General features: G+C 63.1%; 1 protein-coding gene across 6 annotated transcripts; it reads left to right on the top strand.

Moving 5' to 3' along the window:
* The first annotated feature begins 974 nt into the window (after nt 1-974).
* Nucleotides 975-25,892, top strand: ZFR2 (zinc finger RNA binding protein 2). 6 transcript variants are annotated; one of them, XM_040461959.1, is made up of 18 exons: nt 975-2,297; nt 3,267-3,381; nt 3,849-4,073; nt 4,166-4,416; nt 6,551-6,733; nt 8,881-9,109; nt 10,208-10,359; nt 11,319-11,438; nt 12,856-12,995; nt 14,076-14,208; nt 14,834-15,024; nt 18,181-18,352; nt 19,563-19,701; nt 21,445-21,539; nt 21,878-21,973; nt 23,233-23,344; nt 23,900-23,997; nt 24,736-25,892. In XM_040461959.1, the coding sequence occupies exons 1-18, from the start codon at nt 2,067-2,069 to the stop codon at nt 24,916-24,918; spliced, it is 2,865 nt and encodes a 954-aa protein (XP_040317893.1). In that variant the 5' UTR covers nt 975-2,066; the 3' UTR covers nt 24,919-25,892. The 6 variants fall into 6 exon arrangements, with proteins under 6 accessions (XP_040317893.1, XP_040317895.1, XP_040317894.1 ...); XM_040461960.1 differs by having other exon boundaries at nt 976-2,297; nt 21,442-21,539; nt 24,766-25,892; XM_040461957.1 differs by having other exon boundaries at nt 976-2,297; nt 21,442-21,539.

Below are 25,892 nucleotides of genomic sequence, written 5' to 3'. Positions count from 1 at the left end.
CCCCCCCCCCCCCCGGGTGTTGGTCCCCACCCGGGCCCCCCCCCCACGGGGGGGGGGGGGGGGGGGTGGGGGGGGGGGGAGGCAGGTTGCAGGGTCAGATGAGTAATGACGTAGCTTTACACACAGCATAACATTGGAAAGCGACAGTGCTGTATGAAGACTCAATTCGAATGTGGCAAAAGCACAAAGATCATGGCCAGTCCCGGCAGGGAGGGAAGGGGGTCTGATGGAGGGGATTGAGTTCTTGCTGTTGAAAGAAACTTGGAAGCAAATGTGGCAAAATAGCAACGCTTATTACACCTCAGTGGCGTGCACCGTGTTCTTTGAAACGTTTTGTGATAAAGAAGTCTCGGCACTGAGGGGATTCAGAGAGCCGGTCAGGCATCCACTTGATCTGCTTTTGGACCAAGAAAGGCTGTAAAACGGTAGGCTGAGAAGCAAAAGTCTCACAAGTGGCTGACTTGAACCGAAACGTTCCTCCTGATGGGTAGGGTGCAAGTGGTTACCTTGGAGGGTTGGCTTCCAGCTGGGTTTTACTTTTGCTGTAGAGCTGCGGATTTCGAGTTGTTTGGACAGTGGCGTTGCACTTGGGAGTGGCCCGCGGGGCACTGGAGGGTCCAGGACACTGCCTCCAATCGAATCTAGAAGCGTGCTGTAGGTGGGAGCCGCAGGGGCCGCCCCCACCTGCCTGTTTCCCACACACGTGCCCCGGGGGACGCCTGTAAGCTCACGCTCCGCGTCTGTATTTACTGAGCACCTGCCACGTGTCCGATGCTGTTGCTGTGCTGGGAGAGACCTTGGGACATGCTGCTGTTCCTGCGGGGGAGGGACAGAGGCGATCGGGTGGCACTGGGAAGAAAACCCCAGCAGGGCGAGGGGACAGAGTACTGCCACCGTCCTAGACTGACTCGGGGAGGGCTTGTTGGAGGAGGTGACATCTGACAGGAGGGGATGCGGGGGGGGCGCTGTGAGAGGACCCCTCCGGCTGCCAGGATGCCAGTGAGGAGAGGGCGGGTGCCTGGTGGGGGTGACGCGCCAGGCTCCGCTGGCCCCCAGCTCCCGCGAGGAACCTTTGCACTTTACTCTGAGTGGTTGACGCTCAGCATTCTGCGCGGCCTGGAGGGCACTCCGTGTGTCGTCCCAGCTGGGCAGCAAGCCACTTAGAGGGACAGGAGCCGTCACCACATGCCTGGCTTTGGTCCAGAATGTGTGCGGAAGTACCAGGGGCTCGAGCAGTGCTGGCCGCGGTGCCTCTGTCCTTGGGACCCCCTGCCCCGGGGCACACACACACGCACCTTGCCTCATCCTCGGCTGGCTTTGCGGCAACTTCCTTCTGTGATCCACACTGGCGTTGGCTAAAACCTCTGATGCTGCTCCTCTCAGACAAACGGACTGTTACCTTTGAGGATGACATTTAGCAGATGGGGGCGCTTGGGTCACAGAGATCTGGGTCTGGATCAAGCACTTGACCTGTGTCACTGGTCCTCAGAGGTTCCTCATTCAGAAACGGGACAGGTGGTCACAGTGGCGCCTTCTCAATGGCAGGAAGGGGAGAGTGAGGTGGTGTGGACAAAGGCCTCAGCGCTGTGCTTCCTGCAGAGCAAGCTGGCAGTGAAACTCATTCTTGTGACTAAGAGTTTTTAGTTTCATGTTAACTGATTTTCCGTATCTCAATAATTGGGGGATCCATCGGCTCCTTGGTTACAAAATACCATTCAAGTCTAGCTTTGTCAGAAGAATGTCGATGTCCAGATAAAGCTTGCTGCCCGCACAGATGAGCCGAGAAGTCAACCAGTGGGCTCAGGCCCTGACTTCGTCACTTACGGTGCCTCGGTTTTCCTCACCTGTAAAACGGGGGCAGGGAGGGTCCCCAACGCACAGAGGTGTTAATGACATTGTGGTAATTCGTAAAAAGTGCTTAAAACCAAGTCTGCTCTCTTAGCAAGGTCTTAACAAAGGCTAGTAGGTAGAGAAAGTACAGAATTACTGTCGGCATCCCGAGCAGCCGACGTTCAGGGTCTGACGGAACTTGCGAGCTTCCACGAAGGCGTTCCCAGAACTCCGTGATGCAGCCGGCTCCTGTGTTTATCTGTGGTTCCAGCGCCCAGCCTCCGATGGCTTTTCCCCTCCCCGCCACCGGAGCCAGCCTCGCCCCGGGACCTGCTGCGACCCCGACGTTTCCCGCGGCCGCCCAGCCCCCCGGGCCTGTCAGCGTGGCGGGGTGTGGCGGGTACCAGCCCTGCACCAGCTGGCCCCCGGAGCCTGCCCCAGCGCCCAGCGCCGCTCCCTCCTACCAGGTACCAGCCCGGCCTCTCTCTCACTGGCACCTCATCTTTGAAGCCGCGGGTAGCGTTGAGTGGGAGCGTGCAGCGGGTGGCCCGCACTAGCAGACAGACGGGCGCACAGACGTCCCTTCCCCGCGCTCCTGTCCCTGCCTGTGACCGGGAGCCGGGGACGAGCGTGAGCTCATCTGGCACTTCTGGTGCTGCTGCTGCCATCTTCCCGACCCCTTCTCTGGGCCTGGACATCCAGCCGCTGCGTGTCTCCACTCGGAACTGCTGGCATGTCCCGTGCCGGACGTGGTCCAGACCCCCGGGCCTCTGCCGCCCACCGCTCGTCCCCTCTAACATCAGCAAACGGCACCACGGGCCGCCCCGCTGGCAGAGCTCGCTCTGTTCGGCTCCGCCCTCTTCCTCTGTCCCTTGCCTTTGCTTCCCCAAGGCCTCTGAGGCATCTCCCCGCAGCCCGTCCCCAGGGCCCGCTCCTGACCCCCGCTTTCACGCTCACCTGCCTGTGGTCCTGTTCCACGTGACGACCCGAAGGCTCCTTTGCACGTCACCCAGACCCTCCCCGAGTCCCTGGCCCCAGCTGTCACCCCAGCCCCTAGTCCCCTGCTCTGACCGCCTCCGTCTTCTGCAAGCCCACCAGCTGGCTCCACGTGGGGGCCTCTGTGTCCTGACCCTGCGGGGAACCCTGTCCCCACGTCCTCACGTACCACCCTCCCTGCGCTGCTCCCGTGCAAGCTGTCTCAGGCTGGGCATTGCCCACAGCGCTTCTGCCCTCACACGTCAACATTTCCACGAGAGCGGCCACGTCCAGCTCGCTGGTCGCTGCGTCCCCAGCTCCTGAACCGGCCTGTCAGAGTCGGAGCTCAGGAACTGTGAACGTGAGCCGAGTCGCGTGCGGGGCCGGCGAGGGCACGCCTTGCCCCTGCCCTGAGGGGCCCTCTCCCTGCTCCGTGTCTCTCCGGGGTAACCCCCTCGCAGGACGGTTACAGCCGCGAACCAGCGACGGATGCCGGCAGCTACGAGAACAAACAGGATCCCCTGCCCGCTGCCAGCCAGCCTCGGCTCCCGGCCTCGGCCGTGCCGTGCCAGCCAGGTGGGCCTCTGTAAGGGGCCGCCGGCTTCACTGTGGGAGCAGCCGCCGCGCAGCCACATTTTAAACTTGCCCAATTCGTAGGAGGTCCAGGCTGGGTTGTGTGACTGTCAGGGCTGCCTTCTCAAATATGCGCCGAAGTCTCAACTAGGGCCGGGCCTGTGTAGGAGAGAGAGGGAGAGAAGGAAAGAGAGGCAGAGGCAGAGAGACGGAACTGGAAGGAGATCTGGAAGGAGGGGGGTTCTGCTGAGGACTTGGACTTCAGGGGTGGGAGAGGCCGGGGCCCTGGCCTCCAGCTGCAGCTGAGACTTCCAGGGAGTTCGAGGCCAGTAGCACCTGGGACCGTGCTGGTTCTAAGCAGAGGGAGAGGCCCGTTGCCACGGCTACGGGGGGCCGGGATTCCCACTGCTGGGAGGGGGGAGGTTGGGGGCAGAGGGGTGGCTTTGCAGAGAGGTTTTGTTTGCCCTCAGGGACTAAAGGAACGCATGGCTGGCCCGGCGGTGGGTACGGCCAAGCGCAGCCCCTGCTGCAGGCGGCCACCGCTAACGCAGGACAGCCAGTCAGCACCCTGGCCCTGAGCTGCACGGAGAACGACACCTGTCTGCCGGCTGCCAGCGCTCGGCCCGCGGCCTCCGTCTCCACCCTGCCTTCCTACACCCCGACCTCCTACAGCCCCACGTCTGCCCTGGACGCAGGTAGGGCGCATTTCCGTGTGTGCACAGGCCGTTCCTGAAGAGGCGCCACAGCCAACCCGGCGCCCCGTCTGGGTTTTCTCTCTGCTTCCTAGGATCGAGCCACCCGAGCTGTGACCTGGCCGAGCGCTCGGCAACCGGTCCTCACCGCCCCTCACCGCCGCCCCCCCGGCCGCCCCCCCCACCCCCAGAGCCCATGGGCTCCCTGTGGGGCGGCCCCGGGAACAGCCCCAGGGCCGGTTCTGCCGGCAGCCTGGCCAGAAAGCCCCCGAAGCCCAAGGGTGGCCCCAGGCAGCCCCTGCTTCACTACTGTGACGTCTGCAAGATCAGCTGCGCCGGCCCCCAGGTCAGCTGCCCTCCACCCCGCGCCGAGCAGACCCTGGGGACCTTCCCGGGGACCGTCCTGCCGCCTCGGGTAGCCCCACGTCAGGGGTGTCCTGTTCCGGAACTGGCGGTGACACGGGCACATCAGAACTGCCCTTCCGGCGCGCTTGTGGAGGACACGAGGGCAGGCTCAGTGCTGACCGCTGGCGGCGGGAGCACGGGCAGAGGCAGGCGGCACCCCCTCCTGCGAGCAGCCATGGGTGCAGCAGGGGCAGTTCCGAGAGGCCTGGGGGGGGGGGTGCACCCTCGTGGCAGGGCTGCTCGAGCAAAGGCGCACCTAGAGCAGGGTGCCTGGTGGACGAGAGCAAGGGTGTGTGTGCTCTGTGCGCGTGTGCGTGTGTGTCGCGTGTGCGTGTGTGTGTGCTGTTTTCTGAGAGGGACGCCCCCCGGCCCTGCTCACAGATAACCCAGCTGGCGCTCTGGAAAGGTCGTCAGATGCTAGGGCTCCATCTTGACAGAGGACAGTGCGCTAATTTTGTCTTCTTTTTATTTATTTTTAAGTTTATTTTGAGAGAGCGTGTGTGCACGTGTGCAGGAACAAGAGAGAGGGAGAGAGAGAGAGAGAGAGAGAGTTCATGAGAGACTAGCGGAGAGGATCCCAAGCAGGCTCCACGCTGTCAGCACGGAGCCCGACGTGGGGCTCGAACTCCAGAACCGTGAGATCGTGACCTGAGCCGAAATCAAGAGTCGGACGCTGAACCGACCGGGCCCCCCCCCGGGCGCCCCCACGGCACTCTCTTTGTGCTTGTCCTCACCTGCACGTGTGCGTGCGTTTTGTTCAGTGTGACCTTGTCACCTGGGCCGGCTCCCGCCTCCGCAGCCACGTCGGGCTCCTGAGTTGGCCCTTCCCCGCCCCGCCCGCCACTCCATCACCTTGTGCGCGGAGCTCCGTCAGCTGGCCTCCCGCGGGCCCGGGCAGTACTGGTGCCTGTCCGGGCGTCCGTCTCCGTAGCCTCTCTCCCCTGGGGCGGCCCAGGTGACCGTGCAGCCAGGGGCACAGGGACCTCTCCCAGCACTCCTCCCTGCTTTGTCTCCCTGTCTCTCTTCACACACGACGCACGCGTTTACGGCGAGGAGTCCGGTAGCCGCACGGCCACTGCAAACGCGTCCTGTTGCTTTGAGCTCGGAGCTCTGCAGCGTGTTCTGCCGGCCGTTCTATCCTTCCACTGCAGCATCACCGCCTCCCCGTGTCAGGGGAAGGCCAGGGGCTCAGGGGGGGCCGGGCACCCAGGAACTCGCACTTGCCATGGCGATGGAGCTAGAGGTCAGACCCGGGTTGTGGGCAGCCGCGGGACTTAACTAGGGTGGTGCGTGGGGATCGCAGGCCGGAGCTGCCGTACTTGCTGCAGCTCCGTGGGCTCTGTCCTTCTAGACTCTTCTCTGCCCCAAGGCTTTCACTGTGTGTGTGTGTGTGTGTGCGCGCGCGCGTGCACATGTGCGTGCGCACCTGCTGTTGCTTGGGTAAATGCTCACAGGTTTCCTGTGTCCCAGAGAGTGTCCCCTCCTGCTCCTGTCCCCGCTTCCCACCTGCCCCCGAACCAGCCCGTGTGGGTTTCCCCGAGATCTCTTCCCTGCAGGGCATGCTGACCCTTGGCATGGTCAGAGCGCGTTGGTTTAACGGGCCCACTCTGGGGGTGTTCGCTGCGGCCGGCCTTGTCCTCAGGATTCCCAGGGAGGAGTCCGGTCACTTGCCGGACGCTGCCAGATCCTTTGGGCTCAGGCCTGTGAGTCCTGGCAGCCTCCCTCGCGTGGACCCCTCGTAGCCGCACTCCAACGAGGAAACGTGCCCTTGCTGTTGTGGTCGTGTGTGTCCTTGAGTGGTTTCCGAGGTCAGATGCCGCACGGCCAGAGTTTTCCTTCGGAGAAGCCTCTGAAACCACGTGTGTGTTTCTTCAAGGACACTTGCTTATTGATTTTCAGATAAGAGAAAGAAAAAGAAACCTTACGTTTTTCAGCCTGAGCTTCTGAGCCTGTTGACGGGGTTTAATAAAGTGGCTTGGTGGCCGGTGGACGGGGAGGGGGGCCACAGGCCCCCGCCTCCCCCACGAGTGAACCGCACACACGCCCCTCAGGCCGCTCTCCCTCTCTGCCTGCAGACCTACGTCGAGCACCTGGAAGGGCAGAAGCACAGGAGGAAACAGGCGGCTCAGAAGATGGGCACCCGGCCTGATGGCAGCCCGAGCAGGGCGCAGACACAGCTGCACTGTGGCCTGTGCGCCGTGTCCTGCACTGGGGCAGACGCCTACGCCGCTCACATCCGGGGGGCCAGGCACCAGAAGGTAGGAGTCCTCCCAGGCGACAGCCCGGTGGCACCACGGCCGAGGGGTTGGAGGGGGCGGCCGCCAAAGGCAAGGAGCTTATAGCTCCCTGCTATTAAAGTCACCCTGCCTGTGGGACGACAGCATGGAGCAGTGCCCGGGCCTCGTACCCGGACCCCAGAGGGAACCTTCTGGGCTGTAGGTGTGTTTACGTGTTTATGGAAATAAGCATTTGTGTGTTGAGGGGATCAACCACGTGTTCCATTTGAAGTTCTGCTTTTTAAAGATAAACTGGTCAAATTAAACGAATATGATGAAAACACTAAGTTTAAAAAAAGTTTTCTTTCATGTTTATTTATTTTGGAGAGAGAGATAGAGAGAGTGCGAGTGGGGGTGTGGGGGCAGAGAGAGACGGAGACACAGAATCGGAAGCAGGCTCCAGGCTCCGAGCTGTCAGCACAGAGCCCGACGCGGGGCTCGCACTCACGAGCTGTGAGATCATGACCTGAGCCGAAGGTGGACGCTTAGCTGACTGAGCCACAGAGGTGCCCCTAAAATGCTAAGTTTTAGCTGTTTCAGATTCTGTGTCTCCCTCTCTCTGCCCCTCCCCTGTTCATGCTTTGTCTCTCTCTGTCTCAAAAATAAATAAACGTTAAAAAAAATTTTTAAATGCTAAGTTTTAATGTCAATTTTAATAGCAATGTTTTAAGTGATATGAAATTACTTAACATCAGTGCTTTTAATATGTATTCCTATTTTATTTATTTTATGGCTTTTTGTATTTTACTTTTGAGAGAGAGAGAGAGAGAAGGGGAGGAGCAGAGAGAGAGGGAGACAGAGGGTCCAAAGCAGGCTCTGTGCTGTCAGCAGATGTGGGCTCGAACTCACAAACCCTGAGATCTTGACCTGAGCCAAAGTTGGACACTTAACCGATGGAGCCACCCAGGTGCCCCATATTCCTATCTTAACATCAGCATTTTTGTGCGGCCTTCAGAATGCACATAGTATGTCCTCTTATGGAGAGACTTGATGGGATCCCCACCTGAGGGAAGGTCGGGACACACCTGCCTCTCCCCCGGGGGTCTGCTCTTCCCGTGCTGCACAGCGAGCTTCTGGAAAAGCAGCCCCCTTCCCAGGTGGTGGTGGTAACCTGCAAGGTGACTCTGGTCACAGGGGGCGTGTGCCGAGGGCGGGAGGGGACGTTCCTGGGGAACCAGCTTCAGGCCGCGTGGTTACCGAGCAGGAGGGTTAGGAGGGAACCTCCTCCAGGTGCCCTCCCTCACGGCTGGCCCTCCTCCCGCCCCCCGCCGCGGGACCCGTCCTCTCCCCTGCACTCCTCAAGAGCCTCGTCTCCAGCGCGGCCGGGGCAGGCTCTCAAAGGCGTGAGGGAACCCACAAACCCCTCAAAGGAAAGAGCGACCCGTGGAGGAGGGGAAGCAAGCGGGTGGAGGAGGGCGGGGAGGGGGTGCCCAGGCCTGGCCGCGCAGGGGTGCAGGCGGGAGAACTGGGGCCCCGGAAGGGTGGGCTGTCCTGCGGGTCCGGGAGGGCCTGCAGTCAGCTCTGGGCGGGGGCGGGTCTGAGCTGTGAGCGTCAGACCCGGGGCAAACGCGGCAGTTGAGGGAGGGAGAGGCAGTTGGCGCGAGGACGTTGCAGGTGGTAGTCAGTCCTCCCAGTAAGTACGTTTGACGGGGGTGGGGGGGGGGGGGGGGGGCCCCCCCGGGTGCATCTTTGTCCGTGGATGTGTCCACACATCCCTGAAGAAGGTGGAGTGTCCGTGGACATCTTAGCAGTGGCCTCTGGCCACACATCTCACCACACACACCATGTCCCGTCCGGGCCGGGCCCGGGGCTGGCGCTGGGGTTGCAGAAAATGGCCCTTTCAGCCCGAGCCAGTGCCATTTGGAGGGGGGTGGGCCTAGGCAGCACAGGGTGTTGACGTGTTATAGGTCCTGCCTGCGCAGGACTGGTAGGGCCTGGAAGCAGGAAGGAGCTTCTAGAAGGAGTGGGGCTGGAGAGCCCGGGGCGTGTCACTGGGGGCTGGGGTGGGAGCGGCGCCCTCCCCTCCGTAGGCTCCCAGCCCTGCACACCCCCTAGGTGTTCTTCCCGTCTCTTCAGGAAGGCCAAGGAGGCCCAGAGAAGGCCTGACGGGGGACCTGGGTCTGTTCCAGGTCTTCAAGCTGCACAGCAAGCTGGGGAAGCCCATCCCCCCCATAGAACCCGTGCCGGGGAACTCCAGCTCGGCCACGGCCGCGGGCGCCAGCAGGCCGGCCCCCCTCATCGCGGAGAGTCCCCCCACGGCCTCTGCCAAGCCCACAGCCCCCGCCGGCCCCAGCGCGCATGCCCTGAGCAAGCCAGGGCCGGCCAGGAGACCGGCGGCTTTGAAGGCCTCGCGCCTGGGTACGTGTCTGCGTGTCACAGCCAGCCACCCACGCCCTGACTCACTCCTCACGCTGGGATTTCAAGGAAGCGCTTGTCCATTTAACTTGTGTGCGTGCGTGCCCGCCATCCCGACTCTGGAGGGACGAGCCTCTGGATGGAGAGCGGGGATGGGGAGAGGCAGGCACCTTCCGGCCACACCGTGGTAGCGCCTCTCCCACCCCGGTGCTCGTGGCGAACAAAGCGGGCTCTGAGGAGTTAGGTGGGTCCCGGGAAGTTAAGGGGGGCTCCTTGCCACTCCACCTGCAGCCCGTCTCCCCTGGGTGGGGGCGCACCCGCCGTGGCCTGGGCAGTGGAGGCAGCCAGGTGGCACCAGCCGGGCGGGTAGCTAGGATTGTGTGTGATGCCCTCGCTCCACCGACTGCTTAACGCCACCGCCTGATTTACCCTCCACGACTCCCAAAAGTAGCTTTTGTCACGATCCCAGTTTGCAGAGGGAAAAACAGGTGAGGCGAGGCCCCGGCCACCTCACACGCGGTGCAGATGCGATTCAGACCCAGGTCCGGCCGAGGCAGGCTCTGCGTCCCCTGCCCTGCTGCACCCTGGAAGCAGGGGGAGGACTTACCTTACTTTGAGCCTCAGCAGCGCCGTGTTTTGAGTAACCACGTGCTACTGAAGGTGAAACCATGAAGCAGCATGGCTAACAGATGGGTCTCCCCCGTGAGGCCCGGTGAATTTGCCCCACGGGGCTGGGCTGACCGTGTCCCCAGGCCACCTAGAACTCTGTCCTCCGTCACCTGAGGGATGCAGAGTTGGAGCGGCTGGGGGCTCCTCTGGGCGGGGGGGGGGCGGCGGCCCCCCGGCGACAGGGCTCTCTGTGGATGCGTTCGGATTTCCGCCAAACCCTGTGTGGGCGGCCCAGCTGCGACCCGGGCCGGCCCAGAAGGGTCTTTCGGGACCTGGATCTGACTGACTGACGTCACGGGGGCTGGGGATGCGGGTGACTGGGCAGCAGGAGACCTCGGTCTGCATGTTGTCCACCCTCCACACTGGCGGACTGGAAGCCAGCCATTGTCTCCGGCCGGAGCGGGCTGTAAGCAGCGCAGTCCTCCCTTCCAGGGCCCCCCGAGCCGCAGGCAGCAGGCAGCAGACTCCCCGAAGGGGCACACCTCGTATCAGATGGGTCTGGGGAACCGCCCACCGGAGGAGGCTCTGCAGAAGCTTCTGGAAGGTGTGATGTGCAGCCCGTGGGCCCAGGCTACGTGGAGGAGGTAACTGCCAGGCAGCCGTCGTGATGGGGCCATCGGTGTGCGCCCGCCCTGTCACTGGGCCGTGGCAGAGGATCTGGGCAGGGCCCAGACTTCAAGATCTCGCCCCGCTCTCCACCTGAGGTATACACACCTGTCCACGGGAGAAGCCCGCGGGAAGGCCCGGGCCCTGGGCTTCAGATCCTGAGACAGACCGGCACTTCCTGAGCCTTTTCCCGCTGGGAGGAAGGCAGAAAGGGGGATCTGTGTCCTGCCGAGCTTCTCCCCGCAGGCACGCGATTCTCGGGCTTTAGCAGCCGGTGTGCACCCTGCGTGGCCAGCATCTGACACCCAGAGCCCCGGCAGTGGCCCTGCAAGGCCTGCCTCCAGCAGCCTTCTAGAACCAGACTTGGAAGCCGCCTCCCGGCCGGCCGCTTCCCCGCTTCCGCTTCCGTAGTCCCAGCCTCACCTCCTCCTCCGTGGCTGAAAGCATTAGCGTTTCTTCTGTCCTCAGGGTGATGTTTTTGTTTGACCAATTCAGCATCTTCTGTTTTGTCTGGAGAAATAACCACCCAGATAGATTGCTGCCACGGGAGGCCCTGTGGTTGGGCAGTTAGGAGATAGTAAGGTGCTGAAAAGCCTGAGGAAACACAGAAGGGGCCTGTGATGGGTAGAAATCACCATGGGGCGGAGGCCAGAGCCCTGCGGGGACCGGCCTGGGCCGTGGGTTCTGTTGCCTGGGGTGGGGGTGGGGCAGTGGGAGGAGGAGGGGGCGGGACAGTGGCAGAGGTGGCCCGGGGCACTGGCGGGCGTGTTGGTGAAAGGCCGGCTACCCTGAAACCCACTTGGCAGGCGGGAAGCCAGCGCGCGGGCCTGGGGACCCTCAGGAGGTCCCGGCGCCCTGGAGGTGACGGGAGGCGACCCTGCCCGGAGACCAGACCCGCTGCGGGGCAGCCCTAACTCAGCTGAGCTCTGTGTCACAGGTGTGTAACGACGAGGGCAAGGTGATCCGGTTCCACTGCCGGCTGTGTGACTGCAGTTTCAACGATGGCACCGCCAGGGACTTGCATGTGAGGGGACGGCGGCACCGGCTCCAGTACAAGGTGCGAGGGGCTGGGGAGGACCTGCCGGGTCCGCATCCTCCCTTTGTCCCCCGAGGCTGAGCCCCCCCCACCCCCACCCCGGCCCCTCGAGCAGCATCCAGACCTGGCGTTGCCCGCTGCCGGAAGGAAAACCCAGAACTGTGTTTGCTCATGGCGCGTGGTCTCTTGATGCGGAACGTGTGGTGGGAAAACCGTGCCTGAGTGATGCTGCAGGGCGTCCTGGAGCACGCAGAACAGGCTCACGCAGGCCGCCTCCTGTCCCCAGCCCCGGCCGGGGTCTCTTCTGGCCTCTGCCGGGAGCCCGAGCTGGCGTGCAGCTGAGACGGGGCTCGGGGCTGAGCGGGCACCTGGGGGCCGGGAGGTCACGGCCGAGGGGCTGCTACTGCCACGGGGGCGTCGGGCTGTCCAGGCTGAGCCACATCTTCGGGGAGCCCGGCCTCCAAGGGGTCCGGGTGCCGGGTGCCGAGGGCCTTCTGACGCCAGCAGGGTCCTTGTTAGGGGGTCCGCCCCCCACACAAGGGGGGCGGCTGTTGGGTCCGTCAGCCCTGTGGGCTCACCCAGAGGGGCTGCCGGCTGTCTCCCTCTCTCAGGTGTGCAGGGCACCGGGCCTTGTCACGCGTGCACACGGCCTTGCGCGTGTCTGTGCACAGCCCACGTAAAAAGCGGCTTGTGGCTAGTTCCCCGTTCTTTAGCAGCCTTATTGAGATGTTATCCGCACGCTGCACGCTTTACCCACGTGAACGCACAGGTTCGTGGCTTTTGCTGCTGCGTCTGCACAGAGCTGTGGCCATCGCCTTTCTGTAATTCCAGAACACTCCGTCACCCCCAAATGAAGCCCACCCCTATCAGCAGTTGCCCCCACAGTTTCCCCCACGAGTCCCCTCCTGTCCCTGGATGAGCCTGTTCTGGACGTTTCACACACGTGGACTCACACCCGTGTGGCCTCTCGTGTCGGGTTCCCTCCCTGAGCGTCGCGTGTCCGGGGTCTGTCCGCAGGGCGGCGGGGGTGGGCGCCTCGCTCCCGTGCGTGGTGGACACACGGGCTGTTCCCACCCCACGCTGCTTAGACGGTGCTGCACTTTCTGGATGATAGAAGTAAACGCTCAACACGGAGTCGAGGAGGGAATCTGAGATACTTTGGAAAACACGGATTGCTGAACTCCACACAGATGCCGCTTCCCCCGAGCGACCTTGATTAGAAATAAACATCTTGGGTTGGCTCTGCGGCGACTGGTCAGCGGTCGGCCGTGGGGTCTCGCGGTGCTGCCGATTTCCTTCTTCCCTGGGCAGCGTGGGCTCTTGTGGCCACACCTGGGCAGCGTCGAGTCGGGCCACAGAAGGCCGTGTGGGCTCCCTGGGCTCCGGGCCCTCGTCTAAAGAGGGTCTCCCGTCTCACAGCCCTTCTTGCCCTTTCCAGAAAAAAGTGGACCCTGACCTTCCGGTCGCAGTGGCGCCCAGCCCCAGAGCCCGGAAGCTGCTGGAGGAGAGGCTGAGGCGGCAGAGGCAGCTGAGCAGGAAGCGGCTGGAGGGGATGCGGCGCTGGCACGCCGAGATGAGGTGCGCGGGCCCCGCCGGCTGCCTCACCCTCCCGCACACCCTCTGCTCCCTTTCAGGCCCCAGGCCCGGGTGCTCACCCCTGCGAGCTGGGCAGGGGACACCGCCCTTGGCAGAGATGGTCAGGCTCAGGGCCTGCGTTAGCATGTCGTAATACACGCAGGACGGCACAGCCACGGCAGCCATGGGACAGGTGCTCTGGGCCCCACTTCACAGGGACGCCCCGCGTCTCCGTGAACCCTGACCCCAGTGTCCCCTGACTTCTGGCGTCCCCCTGACCCCGGTGTCCCCTGACCTCCAGTGTCCCCTGATCTCCATTGTCCCTCTGACCTCCTGTGTCCCCTGACCTCTGGTGTCCCTTGACCTCCGGTGTCCCCCTGACCTCTCGTGTCCCTTGACCTCCTGTGTCCCCCGTCCTCCTGTGTCACCTGAACTCAGTTCCCCTGACCTCCTGTGTCCCCCAACTTCCTGTGTCACCCTGACCTCAGTTCCCCTGAGTTCCTGTGTCCCCCTGACCCCAGTGTCCTCTGACCTATGTCCCCCTGACCACAGAATCCCCTGATCTCCTCTGTCTCCCTGACCCCGGGATCCCCTGGTATCTGTGTCCCTCTGACCTCCTATGTACTCCAGACCTCTGGTCTCTGCCTGAACCTTAGGGTTCCTTGTGTCCCCCTGAATCTTCATGTCCCCTGACCACCCATGCATTTGTCACATCCTCCTTCGCCCTCTGGAGCAGGTTCGAAGCATTATTGACATGGTGTCTGATGCTCGGAAGGTCCAGGCAGTGTCTGAGCTGGAGAGCAAGACCCAGGACAGACTCAGGATGGCAGCTGTCCTTCATTCCCTGCCTCTTGCCCTTGGCATATGTTCTCCCGACCCGCCTGGCCTCAGTCTCCCTGATACACGGTGGGCATTTGTGCAGGACCCACATCCTGGAGGTGGGCTCCCAGGGTCCCATCAGGCTACTGTGTCTGTCCCTGGAGGTCCTGGAGCCCCAACCTCACCTAGCATCGCTCTGATGTGACAAGCCCAGGGGACCCTCGGCTGCTTAGAGCAACCTGTCCCCCCTCTTCCCCCCAACAGGCGCTACGATCTATGTAGGAGGCGACTGGAGGAGGGGCCACAGGCCCAGGAAGAACACCTTGGACCCTCGCCACCTGACCAGCCCCCTCCTTCCCTCCCGAGCAGGCCGGGGGCACCTACTGGCTCACCTCTGGTGGGTGGCAGCCTTGTCTTTGTGCCAAATGCCTCCCGTGGTTGAGGTCCCACGGGTGGGTGAGGTTCTCAGGCCCTCCCTACAAGGACCTGAATCTTCTAGGAGTGAGGAACATGACTTTGAACGAGGACCCCCAAAGGGTGCCCGGGGTGGGAGCTGGAGGGCCTGAGGGCCATAGCCTCGTCACCAGTCACGGACAGGGGCCCCAGGCGTGGGTCCCATCACCAGCCACAGGCGTTCCTAGCTGTGGGGCCCCGGTCACCGTTTCCCTCTGGAGCCTCAGCGTCCATCTGTCCACGCACGCTGGGCCAGGGTGGGTGGGGAGCCCCCCGTGCCCACCTTGCCGAGGGGAAGGACCCCGCCGAGGTGGCTGCGAAGCCTCTGGCTCAGACATGTAAGACCACCACAGAGGGGAGCCCACTGGCCCCACGCAGTCCTGGGTCCTCTCTGGCTCACCGCCTCGGGCGTCCCTAGCCTTCCTTCACCTGGCTCTCTCGGGGCTCCCCATCCCCGGACAGGGCTGCGTGTGCCCTGCGGCAGCCGGGGCTGACCCTCGTCCCCTCCCCTACCTGCCGGGTGCCGGAGCCTCTCAGCCCGCCTGTGACACTCTCCCCTTTGCTTGTAGCCCACACGGCGGCCGGAGTCCAGCGATGATCGGCATGTCATGTGGACACATGCTGCCATCTACCCCACGGAGGAGGAGCTCCTGGCCGTCCAGAAGGCCGTCTCCCACGTGGAGCGCGCCCTCAAGCTGGTGTCCGACGTGCTGGCCGAGGAGAGCTCCGGAAGCCCAGAGCAGGAGGGCGGCGAGCACAGGTAGTGGAGGCTACTCTCTGTTCCCAGGGCCCAGGGGTGACCTCAAGCCGTTCTGGACAGGAGATGGCTGGCAGGGGGGCAGAGGCCGCCTCACCTGGGACGGCCTCTGAGCTGTCCGCGGTCTCTGGGGCTTTCCAGCCACGGGCAGAAAATTTCCCAGACCGCCGTTTCCTGTGGAAGGTGCAGCTACAGTGCCATTCACGGAGGGTTAACGGCATCTGTTTCCTGGTCTGCCAAACGGAGAGAAGCGTGATTCACAGGGCGACGAAGGCCCCCCAGCGAGAGATGCCACTGGGCCCCCACGAATCACTGCGACTCCTTCCTGTGACTCGGGGCGGGGAAGCCCCTCCGCCTGCAGTCGGAGAGGAAGTCAGCCCGTCCAAGTCCCTTCTCTCCGGGGCCTGCTGCTTTGGCTCCTCGTGGAGTTTGTCTGTGTTACAGTAAAACGTAACCCGGAATGTACTGCCTGAACCGTTTTCATGGGTCCGGTTCGGCGGCACGGAGGGCATTCACCACCTTGTTTCCAGAACTGCATCCCCCACCGACCCAGCCACAAATCTGCCCCTGCTAAATTCCCGATGCCCTCGCCCCCTGCCCCCCACCCCCCAGTCCCCTCGCTCAGCCTGATCTGGACATTGAGCAGAAGAGGAGCCCTGTGGCGTCGACCCGTCTGGGGTCTGGTTGTTACCAGCGTCTGCGCCCTCAGGAAGCGCCTGGTGCTACCTGTGAGTGACTTCCGAAGGGTCAGCCCCGGGCTCAGACTCGGGACCTCCCCTAGGACAGTGGACAGGGGTGCAAAGAGGCGCTCTTTCTGCTCTGCACTGACGCCCTTGCAGAGACGGCCAGATCCCCTCCCAGCTCCGAGGTCTGCCCGGGTGTAGGGTTCGCTCACCGGTACACGAGAGCTGGTCTGGCCCCAGGGTGACCCTTGCCCTCAGCCCTGCTCCAAGGGGCGCGGGGCCGGCTTCCCTGGGCTGGTGCTGTGTGGGGTGCATAGGAGCGCCACGCCGCACCCCTTCACGTGACGCTCCCGTGTTCCCTCCGGTTTTCTCCCAGCGCATGGGTTTTCTTTCTGTTTTTATTCATTTGCTTATTGTTTATGATTTTAAGTTTATTTATTTTGAGAGAGAGAGCACAAGCAGGGGACGGGCAGAGAGAGGGGAGAGAGAGGATCCCCAGTGGTCCTGCACTGAACATGGAGGCTGGGCAGTGGACACAGGCAGACCTGGGACCTGCAGGCCTTCCTCAGGTCTCCCCCCCCCCACCAGCCCCCCCATCCCCCAGCAGCACAATGTCATGCATGCCCACAGCACTCAGCAGCTGCAGAGTCGTGTGGCCCCGGGACAGTAGGGGTGGGGACCCAGATGGGTCAGCCTCCACAGGGCGCGTCCCCGTGCTGCCCCTGCATGCCCCTGCCCTCCCCCTTCCCTAAGGCTGGCAGCTGCCCTGTGCCCGAACAGCAAAGCTGACCTGGCTCTTTGAAGCCTTCACGTAACGCTTACGGCATGCCGCGTGTTCTGTCCTTGGGTTAATTTTCGAAACTTGGAAATGCGTTCTTTACGAGGATCGTAGCGAGCCGTCCTACGGCTGTTCTGTTATTCACTGTTGGAAAGAGCACGTTAGGTTTGGGTGTTTTTCCCCAACGTGCACAGAAGTTGATGGAACAGTGAGGCCCGGGGGAGCGCCAGGTGCCAGTGCCCGAACCACGGACTCCACATGAGGCCTCCTCAGTCTCTTGGAAGGAAGCCTTCTGAATCTGTGCCCTCTAGGATTTCAGTAGCCTTCCCTAAACAGCAAGGACTCGCGATTTAACAAAACCACAACACCATTGTAGTTTAACAGTCAGTCACCCTTTAACATCGTCAAACAAGCAGGGTCAAAATTTCCGTTGTCCCGCAGAGATCAGAATGTGGGTTGTTCTGTTTTACAGCGTGTGTGAATTGGGATCCAGCTTGATTGACGAACCTCTGTGTCTTTTTGTCTACTTGCGCCCCCCCCCCCCCCCGCCCACTCCCGCCCTGCCCCGGCTCTCTGCCCCTCTTCCCGCGGGAGGTGGGAATCTGTGGAGTCTGGTTCTAGCCCCGTCCGCAGCCATTCTGGGCTGGATTTGGCTGGTGGCCTCCCAGACCTGTTCCTCTCAGGCCATGTTGGGCTCTAGCGCTCTGTCGTCCAGAAACCAAGAAATATATAAAAAAACATAAATGGATTTAAAATTTTTTTTTTAACGTTTATTTATTCTTGAGACAGAGACAGAGCATGAACGGGGGAGGGGCAGAGAGAGAGGGAGTCACAGAATCGGAAACAGGCTCCAGGCTCCGAGCCATCAGCCCAGAGCCCGACGCGGGGCTCGAACTCACGGACCGCGAGATCGTGACCTGAGCCAAAGTCGGACACTCGACCGACTGCGCCACCCAGGCGCCCCAAACATAAATGGATTTTAACAGATCAGGTCCCCTCCTATCCCGAGAAGTGTCACAAAACAGAGTGGCAGCTCTTGGAGCCTGGTGGGGACTTTTGTGTAGACACCCGCCGAGGGAGGGGCCCAGCGAGGGAAGCGGCCTCATGGGGCTGGAACACAGGGACCAGGGGAGGCCGTGTGGGAGGGGATGGCTGCCGCGAGTCGGCCTGGGAGAACTGGGGTGTCCCCCACCTGCAGAGGGGGTAGCACCAGGAGGTGATGTGTTGGGGCAGATGTTGTAGTTAGGCTCACACTGCGCAAAGCTGGCCTGAGCTTCAGGGGGGCACTTGGGGACCATGTCCGGGTGCCTCGGGGCCTGAGGAGAGAGGGCAGACTCCCGGCCGAGCACCTGGCTGGGCCTCCTAGCCAAGGAGCTGAGGTGGGGGCCCGGTGGCCCCAGAGACGCTCAAGGAGCACAGAGCCAGGGGCCGTGTGGGTGGCGCCATCTGGCTGAAGACCAGGGGCCACAGGGATGGCCATTGGTGGCCGTTTACAGAATGCAGATGCCCGCCCTTACTGAGCGCGCGCAGTTTGCCGGTCTTGTTCCAAGGCGCATGTGCCCGTTTCCCGGATGGGGGAGCTGAGACAGAGGCCCAGCGAGGCGCCCGTGGTTGCGGGAGCGGGGGACCCCGGCAGCACTCCCTTCTCCAGATCCTTTGCCCTGCGGGTCTCACGTGTTTTCGGGCTTGTCTCCACAGCGGCGGCTCCCCCAGAGCCCGGGTCCTGAAGGGCGTGATGCGGGTCGGCCTCCTGGCGAAAGGCCTCCTCCTGCGGGGGGACAGGACGGTGCAGCTGACCCTGCTCTGCTCGCAGAAGCCCACCCACACCTTGCTGCGGAGAATCTCGGAGCAGCTGCCCCGGCGGCTCCCGGTAAGAGCCCGGCCTCTGTGCGTGGCGGGCACTTGGGCTCCCGGCTGGGGCGGCTGTGTTTCCGCGCGAGCCTGCTAGACGCGGACCGGGTTGTTTTTGTACAAAAGTTGACAAGAGGAGGAGCTTCGGGGCTCCTTTATAAAACGAGTTTAGGGTCAGACTCAGGATGTCCGTGTCCTGTCACTGAGGGTGCTGACTTACCAGCCACCCCAAGGGCAGTTGGTGCCAAGGACTGCACAGGACCCTCCCCCTTCACAGGGGAGACGAGAGGGGACCGCGGCGGGTGGCCTGGGCTCCTCCCCTGGACTGTCTGGGACTTTCTCACCCGAAACAGCGACTGGGGAAGGGCTGAGAGCACATCATGATTTAAATGGGTCTCAGGTTAAAAAAATCAGTTCCCGGGGTGGAGGAGGCTCTCCTTCCTGGTGTGTCTGTCTCTGTTCCCGGGAGAATCCAGCACCGGGGGTCGCGCAGACCCAGATTCGCCCTCTGGGGTCCCCACTCTGGTCAGGAAGTGAACGAACATGCACCAGAGCAAGCTAGCCTCCAATGTGTTGTCTGTGAAGAAATGAAAGTCTGATGCCAGGGAGGGAGCACTGGCAGGGAGGGGGCACGTCAGGATGGTGGGAGGTGTGTGTCCCGTCAGGATGGAGCTAGAGACGAAGCGCCGGGGGGGCGCCTTGAAAGATGGGGGGCAGGATTGCTGGTCAAAGGCTTGAGGCCAGATGCTTCTGGTAGATGTTGCCAGGTCAGCCTCCAGCAGTTTATACAGAGGTTTGCCAGCCCAGCTGCCCCTCGACTTCTTGAGGTTCGTCCTCAGAGGCGATGCTGGTGCCTCGTTATAGTTTTAATTTGCTTCTTTCTTAGCGTGGGGGTAATCTGTGTCATCTCGTAAAAAGGGTCTTCCCTGTTTCTTTTCTGCAAACCACCTGTTTTGTCGCTCGCAGGTTTTGTGGGGTTTTTTCATTGGATCGCTGGTTTTGTTGTTGTTGAGCGGCGGGCGTTCTTTACATGTGAAGGCACCTACATGCAGGGTGTTTTCTGTACGCGTCTCTACGCGTGTGCGCTCCTAGAGGGTGGGGGTGTGTCTCAGTCCTCCGGAGGTTACAGGCGCCCAGCACAGGGCCTGGCGCTCGACCGCATTCTTGCTCGTTTACACCTGCTTCTCGGCTGCACTGACCTGGACTCATGTCACACTTGCACCCCACAGATGGTGACAGAAGACGAGTATGAGGTCTCCTCTGACCCCGAAGCCAACATCATCATCTCCTCCTGCGAGGAGCCCAGGATGAGGGTCGCTGTGTCTGTCACCTCGCCCCTGATGCGGGAGGACCCTTCCACGGACCAAGGTGTGGCCAGGCCCTTCCGTCCAGCCCCACTCCCCACGCTCCCTGGTGACCGGGGGCCGCACCTGCCTCTGCTCTGGGTGGGGAGGGGGTCACAGCCACCAGCCTTCTGGCACTTCTGTCAGCCCTGGATGCTGCTGGCGGGTAAGAACTGGGCCTTGGGGCAGCAGAGGAAGCAAGGTGGCGACAGTCACACGAGCTCCAGAGCACTGTCCTCTTCCCTTTGCCTCCGGGCCTGCACAGACACCTGCTCCCCACCCCAGGGAGCTCAGCTGTGCTGGGTCCCCGGGAGCTCAGCTGATTCTGTGTAGCAGGGGCCACGGGCAACCCCATGGGTCCCAAGGCCTCTCCTGTGAGACATGGGGGCTCTAGGGCTTCAGGCTGCTTGGCCGAGAGAGTGGGAAGGGCACTGGGCCAGGCCAGGGGCCAGCAGGGGCCGCAAGTCACTGCTGCGGTGAAGGCCAGCTGCCAGGAACACACCGTGGATCTCACGGAGCCCCAGAACCTCGTGGAGCAGCCCCCAGAACTGTTTTCCAAACTCCAGTCATTCTTGAACCCCCTTCATGATTGTTTTGTCACAGCAGAGGGCCACGAACTTCTAACGTTCTTCTTTAAACACTTTTTTTAATGTTCGTTTATCTTTGAGAGAGAGAGACAGACAGACAGAGCATGAGTAGAAGAGGGGCAGAGAGAGAGACACACACACAGAATCCAAAGCAGGCTCCAGGCTCTGAGCTGTCAGCAGAGGGCTCGATGCGGGACTCAAACCCATGAACCGTGAGATCGTGACCTGAGCTGAAGTCAGACCCTTAACCGACTGAGCCACCCGGGCGCCCCTAACGTGCTTCTTTAAATCAGTTCATTTTTATCGCTTAAATTTTGGGGGAGCAGAACCCTGAACCATTGGCGGGAACCATCACCAGTCGTCATGGTCACGTAAGAAATAACCACAGCGGGATGAGACATCGTGAAATCCTAGCTGCAGGCCCCGCTAGGGTTTGCTCAAACACAGGAACAAGGGCAGCCTGGGAGCGTCAGGCAGTGTGAGCGATCCGAGGCTCCTAGACGGGTGGGCAGGAGGGCGCCCCTCTGTGTCCCCCACAAGAGTGTCGGGCCCCGGGCTGACTGTCAGCAGAGGGCGACACCGGGGACGAAATGCCCTCCTCCCAGACCCACCCCGGACGGTTCCATCTCAGCCTGAAGCAGTGGCTGGGCTGTGACCCACCCGTGGGGACACCGATGCGTGAGTGAAGCTGTGTCCCATCGCCTGACCTCTGTGACCCGGGGCCTCCCGGAGCGAGGGGCGGAGAGCGTGAAGCAGTGGAAAGACCGCAGGAAAAGGCCCCAGAGTTTCTCCCAGATGCGGGGCCTTTGCCCTCGAGGACGGCACCTGTTCCCGTCCAGCGTGCTCTCTCCCTTGCTGTGATGCACATGGAAGCGTCTGGAAATCTGGCTTAGTTCATAGTTTTCCATCTGAACTGTGATTTGCTAGCCGAGGGCGTCAGCACTGAAGGTGCTCGGTAACCAGCATTGCGCTCTGTCCTCGTGGGACCTCTCCCGCAGAGGGAGAGAATTTCCACAGAAATGGCTTCTCTGGTCCTTGCGTGGCCTGGAGGAGAGGTGGTCTGGAGCCCGGTGCCTTCCAGACAACAGGATGATGCCCAGGAGGGGCCGGGCCGCGTGGCCCAGGGAGGCGAGGGGGGTGGTGAGGGGTGCCGTGCCCACATGGCCCTTTCCTTCTAGAAGGAAGGCAGGTGCCTCAGCCTGACCCAGAAGACATCCTGAGCCCAGAGAAGTGCCTTCAGTCCCTGGCCGCCCTCCGCCACGCCAAGTGGTTTCAGGTCAGGGGGCCGGAGGGGGCCTCCGTCTGTGTCCCGGCGCTCGGAGAGCGGGCTCTGAATGCAGCTGTGGGAGACAGCCGTCTGCATGGCTACCCACGTCTCCTTGCCAAGCACTGACCCGACAAGACCCTTGTCAGAAACATAAAGGGAGTGACCCGGACTGCTCTGGGGGATGGCGGGTACCGGAGGCTCCGAATCGGGCTGGATCAGCGGGTCTGTGCCACACCCAGAGTCCCTCCCGGCCAGGCTCACTCCCCAAGGGTCAGCCCTTGTCCCCGAGGCCACGAGCCCGTGGCTTCCTGAGCTAATGGTGTACTTCTTCCCCCCCCCCCCCCCAGGCTCGAGCCAGTGGCCTACAGCCGTGCGTGATTGTCATCAGGGTCCTTCGTGACCTCTGCCAGCACGTGCCCACCTGGGGGGCCCTGCCGGCCTGGGTAAGCAGCACCCCGTGGCTGGCCCTGCCCTGGGGAGCCCCCCAAGGGCCTCCAACAGCCTTGACAGGCCTCATTTTCTCTGAGACAGAGGTCCCCCTTCCCAGTGTTGGGCTTTCCGAAAAGGGACCCAACTGAGTAGCCAGGAAGGGGGGGGGGGGAGGGGGCGGCCTAGGGGTCCGTCGGGGCCAGGAGGAGGCCTGCTGCGGAGCACAGCCTCATGAGCCTGCCGTTACCTTGAACCGGCAACCTCACGGGCAGAACCAGAGAGCACGTGAGGCAAGGGTGCCCAGGACTGGCCTCGGGGCCGCCTGGTGCGTGCCCTCCCTCTTCCGAAGGGGAGACCCCCATGGCTCTGACAGCCCCTGGCAGTCAGTCCTGGGGCCCATCAGGGGAGAGGAGAGAAGACAGAGGCAAGGGCACCCGTGCCCCCAAACCCCAGGTCGCCGTGCTGTGTCCGTGCACCTGTCGGCACGTCTGAGTCTGTCCATCTCGTTTACTTTGGGGGACGGACGTTTGCTTTCCGCGTGCATTTCTGCTGCCAGCATCCCCCCCCCCCCCCCAGAGCCGTGCTCTTGCGCAAGCAGACCCTTCCCACCCTGGCCTTGCCATCCTTGGCCTCACTCACCCGCGAGGACCGTCTCCCAGACCAAGGGCTCTCTCTGCCCAGTGTCCAGAGGAGGCAGGCGCTGCTCTCGGCACCACTCCTTCTGGGACACGTGGGTCCATTTGGGCGCCGAGAGGGCTCCGCATTCCCCAGGAGCCCGTTTCCCTGTAAATCTAGAAGCACCGCCCCCAAGAGAATACGCTTGTCCTGATCCCACCCCCAAGACCCCCCCCCCCACTGCTCCCCACAGGGAGGGGGGCTCCCTGGGGAGGGGAGCATGCCAGAGCAGGCCAACGGGTCATCTGACCCTGACTAAATGCACGAGGGTCACAGAGAGCAGTTCTTCAACCCTCTTGACCCTGGCTTGCAGTGTTACTGTGCACAGGCTTTGCCGATGGAGAATCGGGATGCGGAGAAGGCGCAGAAACCTGCCGGCAGCCACGCCCTGGGGAGGCAGAGACGAGGCCCCAGGGACCACCCTCCTCCTCAGAAGTCAAGGATGGGTGGGGGTGAGGGACAGTGCTGCTAGGGGCCTCCGTCCCAGGGTCTGCTGGAGACCCCGTGCATCGCGGCTGTCGCCTGGGGGAGAGTCCAGCTGGCCCAAGTGCTCCCCTCTGAGGCACGGCGTCGTCTTTTCTGTCCCCGCGGGGCCCAGGCCATGGAGCTGCTGGTGGAGAAGGCCCTGAGCAGCACGAAGGGGCCCCTGAGTCCCGGGGAAGGCCTGAGGCGTGTCCTGGAGTGCGTAGCCTCGGGGATGCTCCTGGCAGGTCAGTCCCGCAGGCCGGGGAGCCCAGAACAGTAGAGCAGGTGTGGCAGGCACAGAACGAGCCACTTGCAAACCCTGGGAGCACTGTGCCAGGCAGACAAGGGACGGGAGCCAGACAGACACTGCGTGCCACAGAAGCAGCGCAGGGACGAGGGTCCAGGGTCCCGGCAAGGGAGGGGCCCGCCCTGGGGCAGTGCAGCCCTGGAGAGCCCTGGAGAGCCCTGGGAATGTTGGGAAAGGAACCAAGCAGGGTCGCAGATAACGGGCGTCAAAGGGAGACCGTGCGCTGAGCCATCGAGGTGTTAGATGCAGAAACGGGGCTTTCCCGTCATTTTAGGGCATAGGATGGTGGCAGGTGAAGTGACAGGAGAGGCCGTGCAGGGGGCATGTGCTGCCGGCCCGTCCTGTCCCAGGGCTGTCCCAGGCGCACACAGGGGTGTGGCTGGTGCACGCTTGGGGGCAGTGGGTGGGCCCTGCGTGGGACCCGCCCAACCGCGGTGGTGGTCTCTTCCCCTGGGTACTTTGTCCTTTGCGGCCCCCACCTCTCCTCGACAAGATGGGCCTGGGATCCAGGATCCCTGCGAGAGAGACCAGAGGGACGCCCTCGGGCCCATGACCTGCCAGCAGCGTGAGGACCTCACGGCCAGTGCGCAGGTAGGACAGCCGGCCCGTGTGGTGCGTGTGGCTCCCAAGTCCAGGCCAGCTCGGACAGGACGGGCGTGGCACCCGGGTCCCCGCCCAGGTTGCGGCTACGCATGGACCCGGAAACGATGTGGGGTTCCCCCTCCCCCTCTCCTTCCCTTTGTAGAAACAGGTGGCCTGTGGGAGGGTGGCCTGTGGGTGACGGGGGCAGGGCCAGCCTGGCTCAGGGCCGAAGCTGCCATGACAGTGAGGCAGGTGCACACCTGGGGCTTTGCTGGCTGGGACTTTTCCTGGGTGTTCCGTGGCCCCACGTCTCAGGGTGTGACGACACCCAGCCATGGCCTCCAGCTTGGCCCGCACAGCCCCCCGCTGTGGCTTCCCTTTTGTTAGCAAGTTTATTTGTAAGAAAGCCTCCCCGTGGCGCAAAACCCACACGGACCCTGGCGCTTACGAACTGCCCTTAACGGGAAGAGTCAAGTTGCTCGCGGTCACGGCCGAGTGGCGATGCAGGACTTGGAGTCCCAGTAGAGAGCCCAGAAAGGGGCTGATGCTCCGAGGGCTTCCTGGGAACGTCCTGCCGTCGGCTGGCCCCAGAGCAGTGCGCCTCCCCAAGCCCGAGCGTGCCCCGAGCTCTGTGGTTGCTGGAAGGGTGTCGTCGAGGACACCTGGTGAGCTCGTGTCCGCGCTGGGCCGTGGGTGCAGGGCCCGCGGCGAGCAGTGGGAGGGTCCTGACTGGCCGTCTGCCCCCAGCACGCCCTGCGCTTGTTGGCGTTCCGGCAGATCCACAAGATCCTGGGCATGGACCCTCTGCCGCCCCCCAAAAGCAGGCCGGGGGCGCGCTTCCGGAAGAGGCTGCGGGAGGCAGGAACCGAGGCCCAGAAGGGTGAGGTCCCCGGGAAGCAGGGCCGGCAGGGTGGAGAGGGGCCCGCGTGAGCAGCGTCCCCCGCTGGGTACGCCCGGACGCGTCCTCACCGCAGCCGCTTCATCCCGACGCTGGACGGCCGTGTTCTCCTTTCCGGAGCGATCTGTGGGTTTTTTTAAAAACACTTTGCTTAAAGCCTCCTGGAAATCACCTTATCCCGGGGTGAGGGCCCCCTGGGGCAGCAGCCGGCACCCGAAGGCCCGCCCCGTGGAGGGCTGGCAGGTGCAGCACAGCGAAACCCTGCCGGCTTTGGGCTCACCCTGTGGCCCGCCAAGTGTGTGGCCTTCCGGAGCGCTCCCCGCGGATGCCCCAGCCCTGCGTGGACTTGAAACCACATCACAGGGACAGGCCAGGGAGAGCCGGCGGGTGGGGCCGAGCCTGAGGACGCACCCAGGCCGGGATCCCCCGTCCCTGGGCCCAGCCTGCCCCAAACACATCCCCCACCCCCACCCCCAGACCCCAACCTGGAGACGCCCCACCCCAGAGGTCTGCAGGGCCGGAGCTGGCATCTTCCCGTCCAGCGTCCACCCTCAGGGAGGTGGGAGGGCCCAGGGGCGGTGAGGATGCAGGCTGGGTGCACCCCTGGCCCCCCAGAAACGTCTGTGACCCACAGTCTGCCCTGACCCCGTACCACCGAGTGCCTTCTGCTTAGAGCGGGAGCTGCTCGGTCACTCCTCACGCACCCCCCCCCCCCCGCCCCCGCCGGGTGCAGCAGGTCTGGGTCCGGGCCTGGGCCGGGAGCCCGGGTGGACGAGGGGCAGCCCTGCCCAGTCCTCCTTCTGTGCTCGAGCCTCCCTGCCCAGTCGCCCCACGGCACTGAAGGGGAAAAGTCTGTCCTTGGGCCGAGGCCGTCTGTGGTCAGTTGAATCCTTAAATTGCGCTTCTGTATTTAGGGGGCAGTCTGAGTGTGCCTTTGTGTCTGATGTCTCCGTAGAGCCACCTGAAAGTTTGCGAGGGTGGGGAATAAATAAGTAATGTCTCACGG

The sequence above is a fragment of the Herpailurus yagouaroundi genome, unplaced genomic scaffold, assembly GCF_014898765.1.
Source record: "Herpailurus yagouaroundi ecotype Mexico unplaced genomic scaffold, PumYag 295, whole genome shotgun sequence".
NCBI lineage: Eukaryota > Metazoa > Chordata > Mammalia > Carnivora > Felidae > Herpailurus > Herpailurus yagouaroundi.
This window is presented reverse-complemented; position numbering and strand designations above follow the sequence as displayed.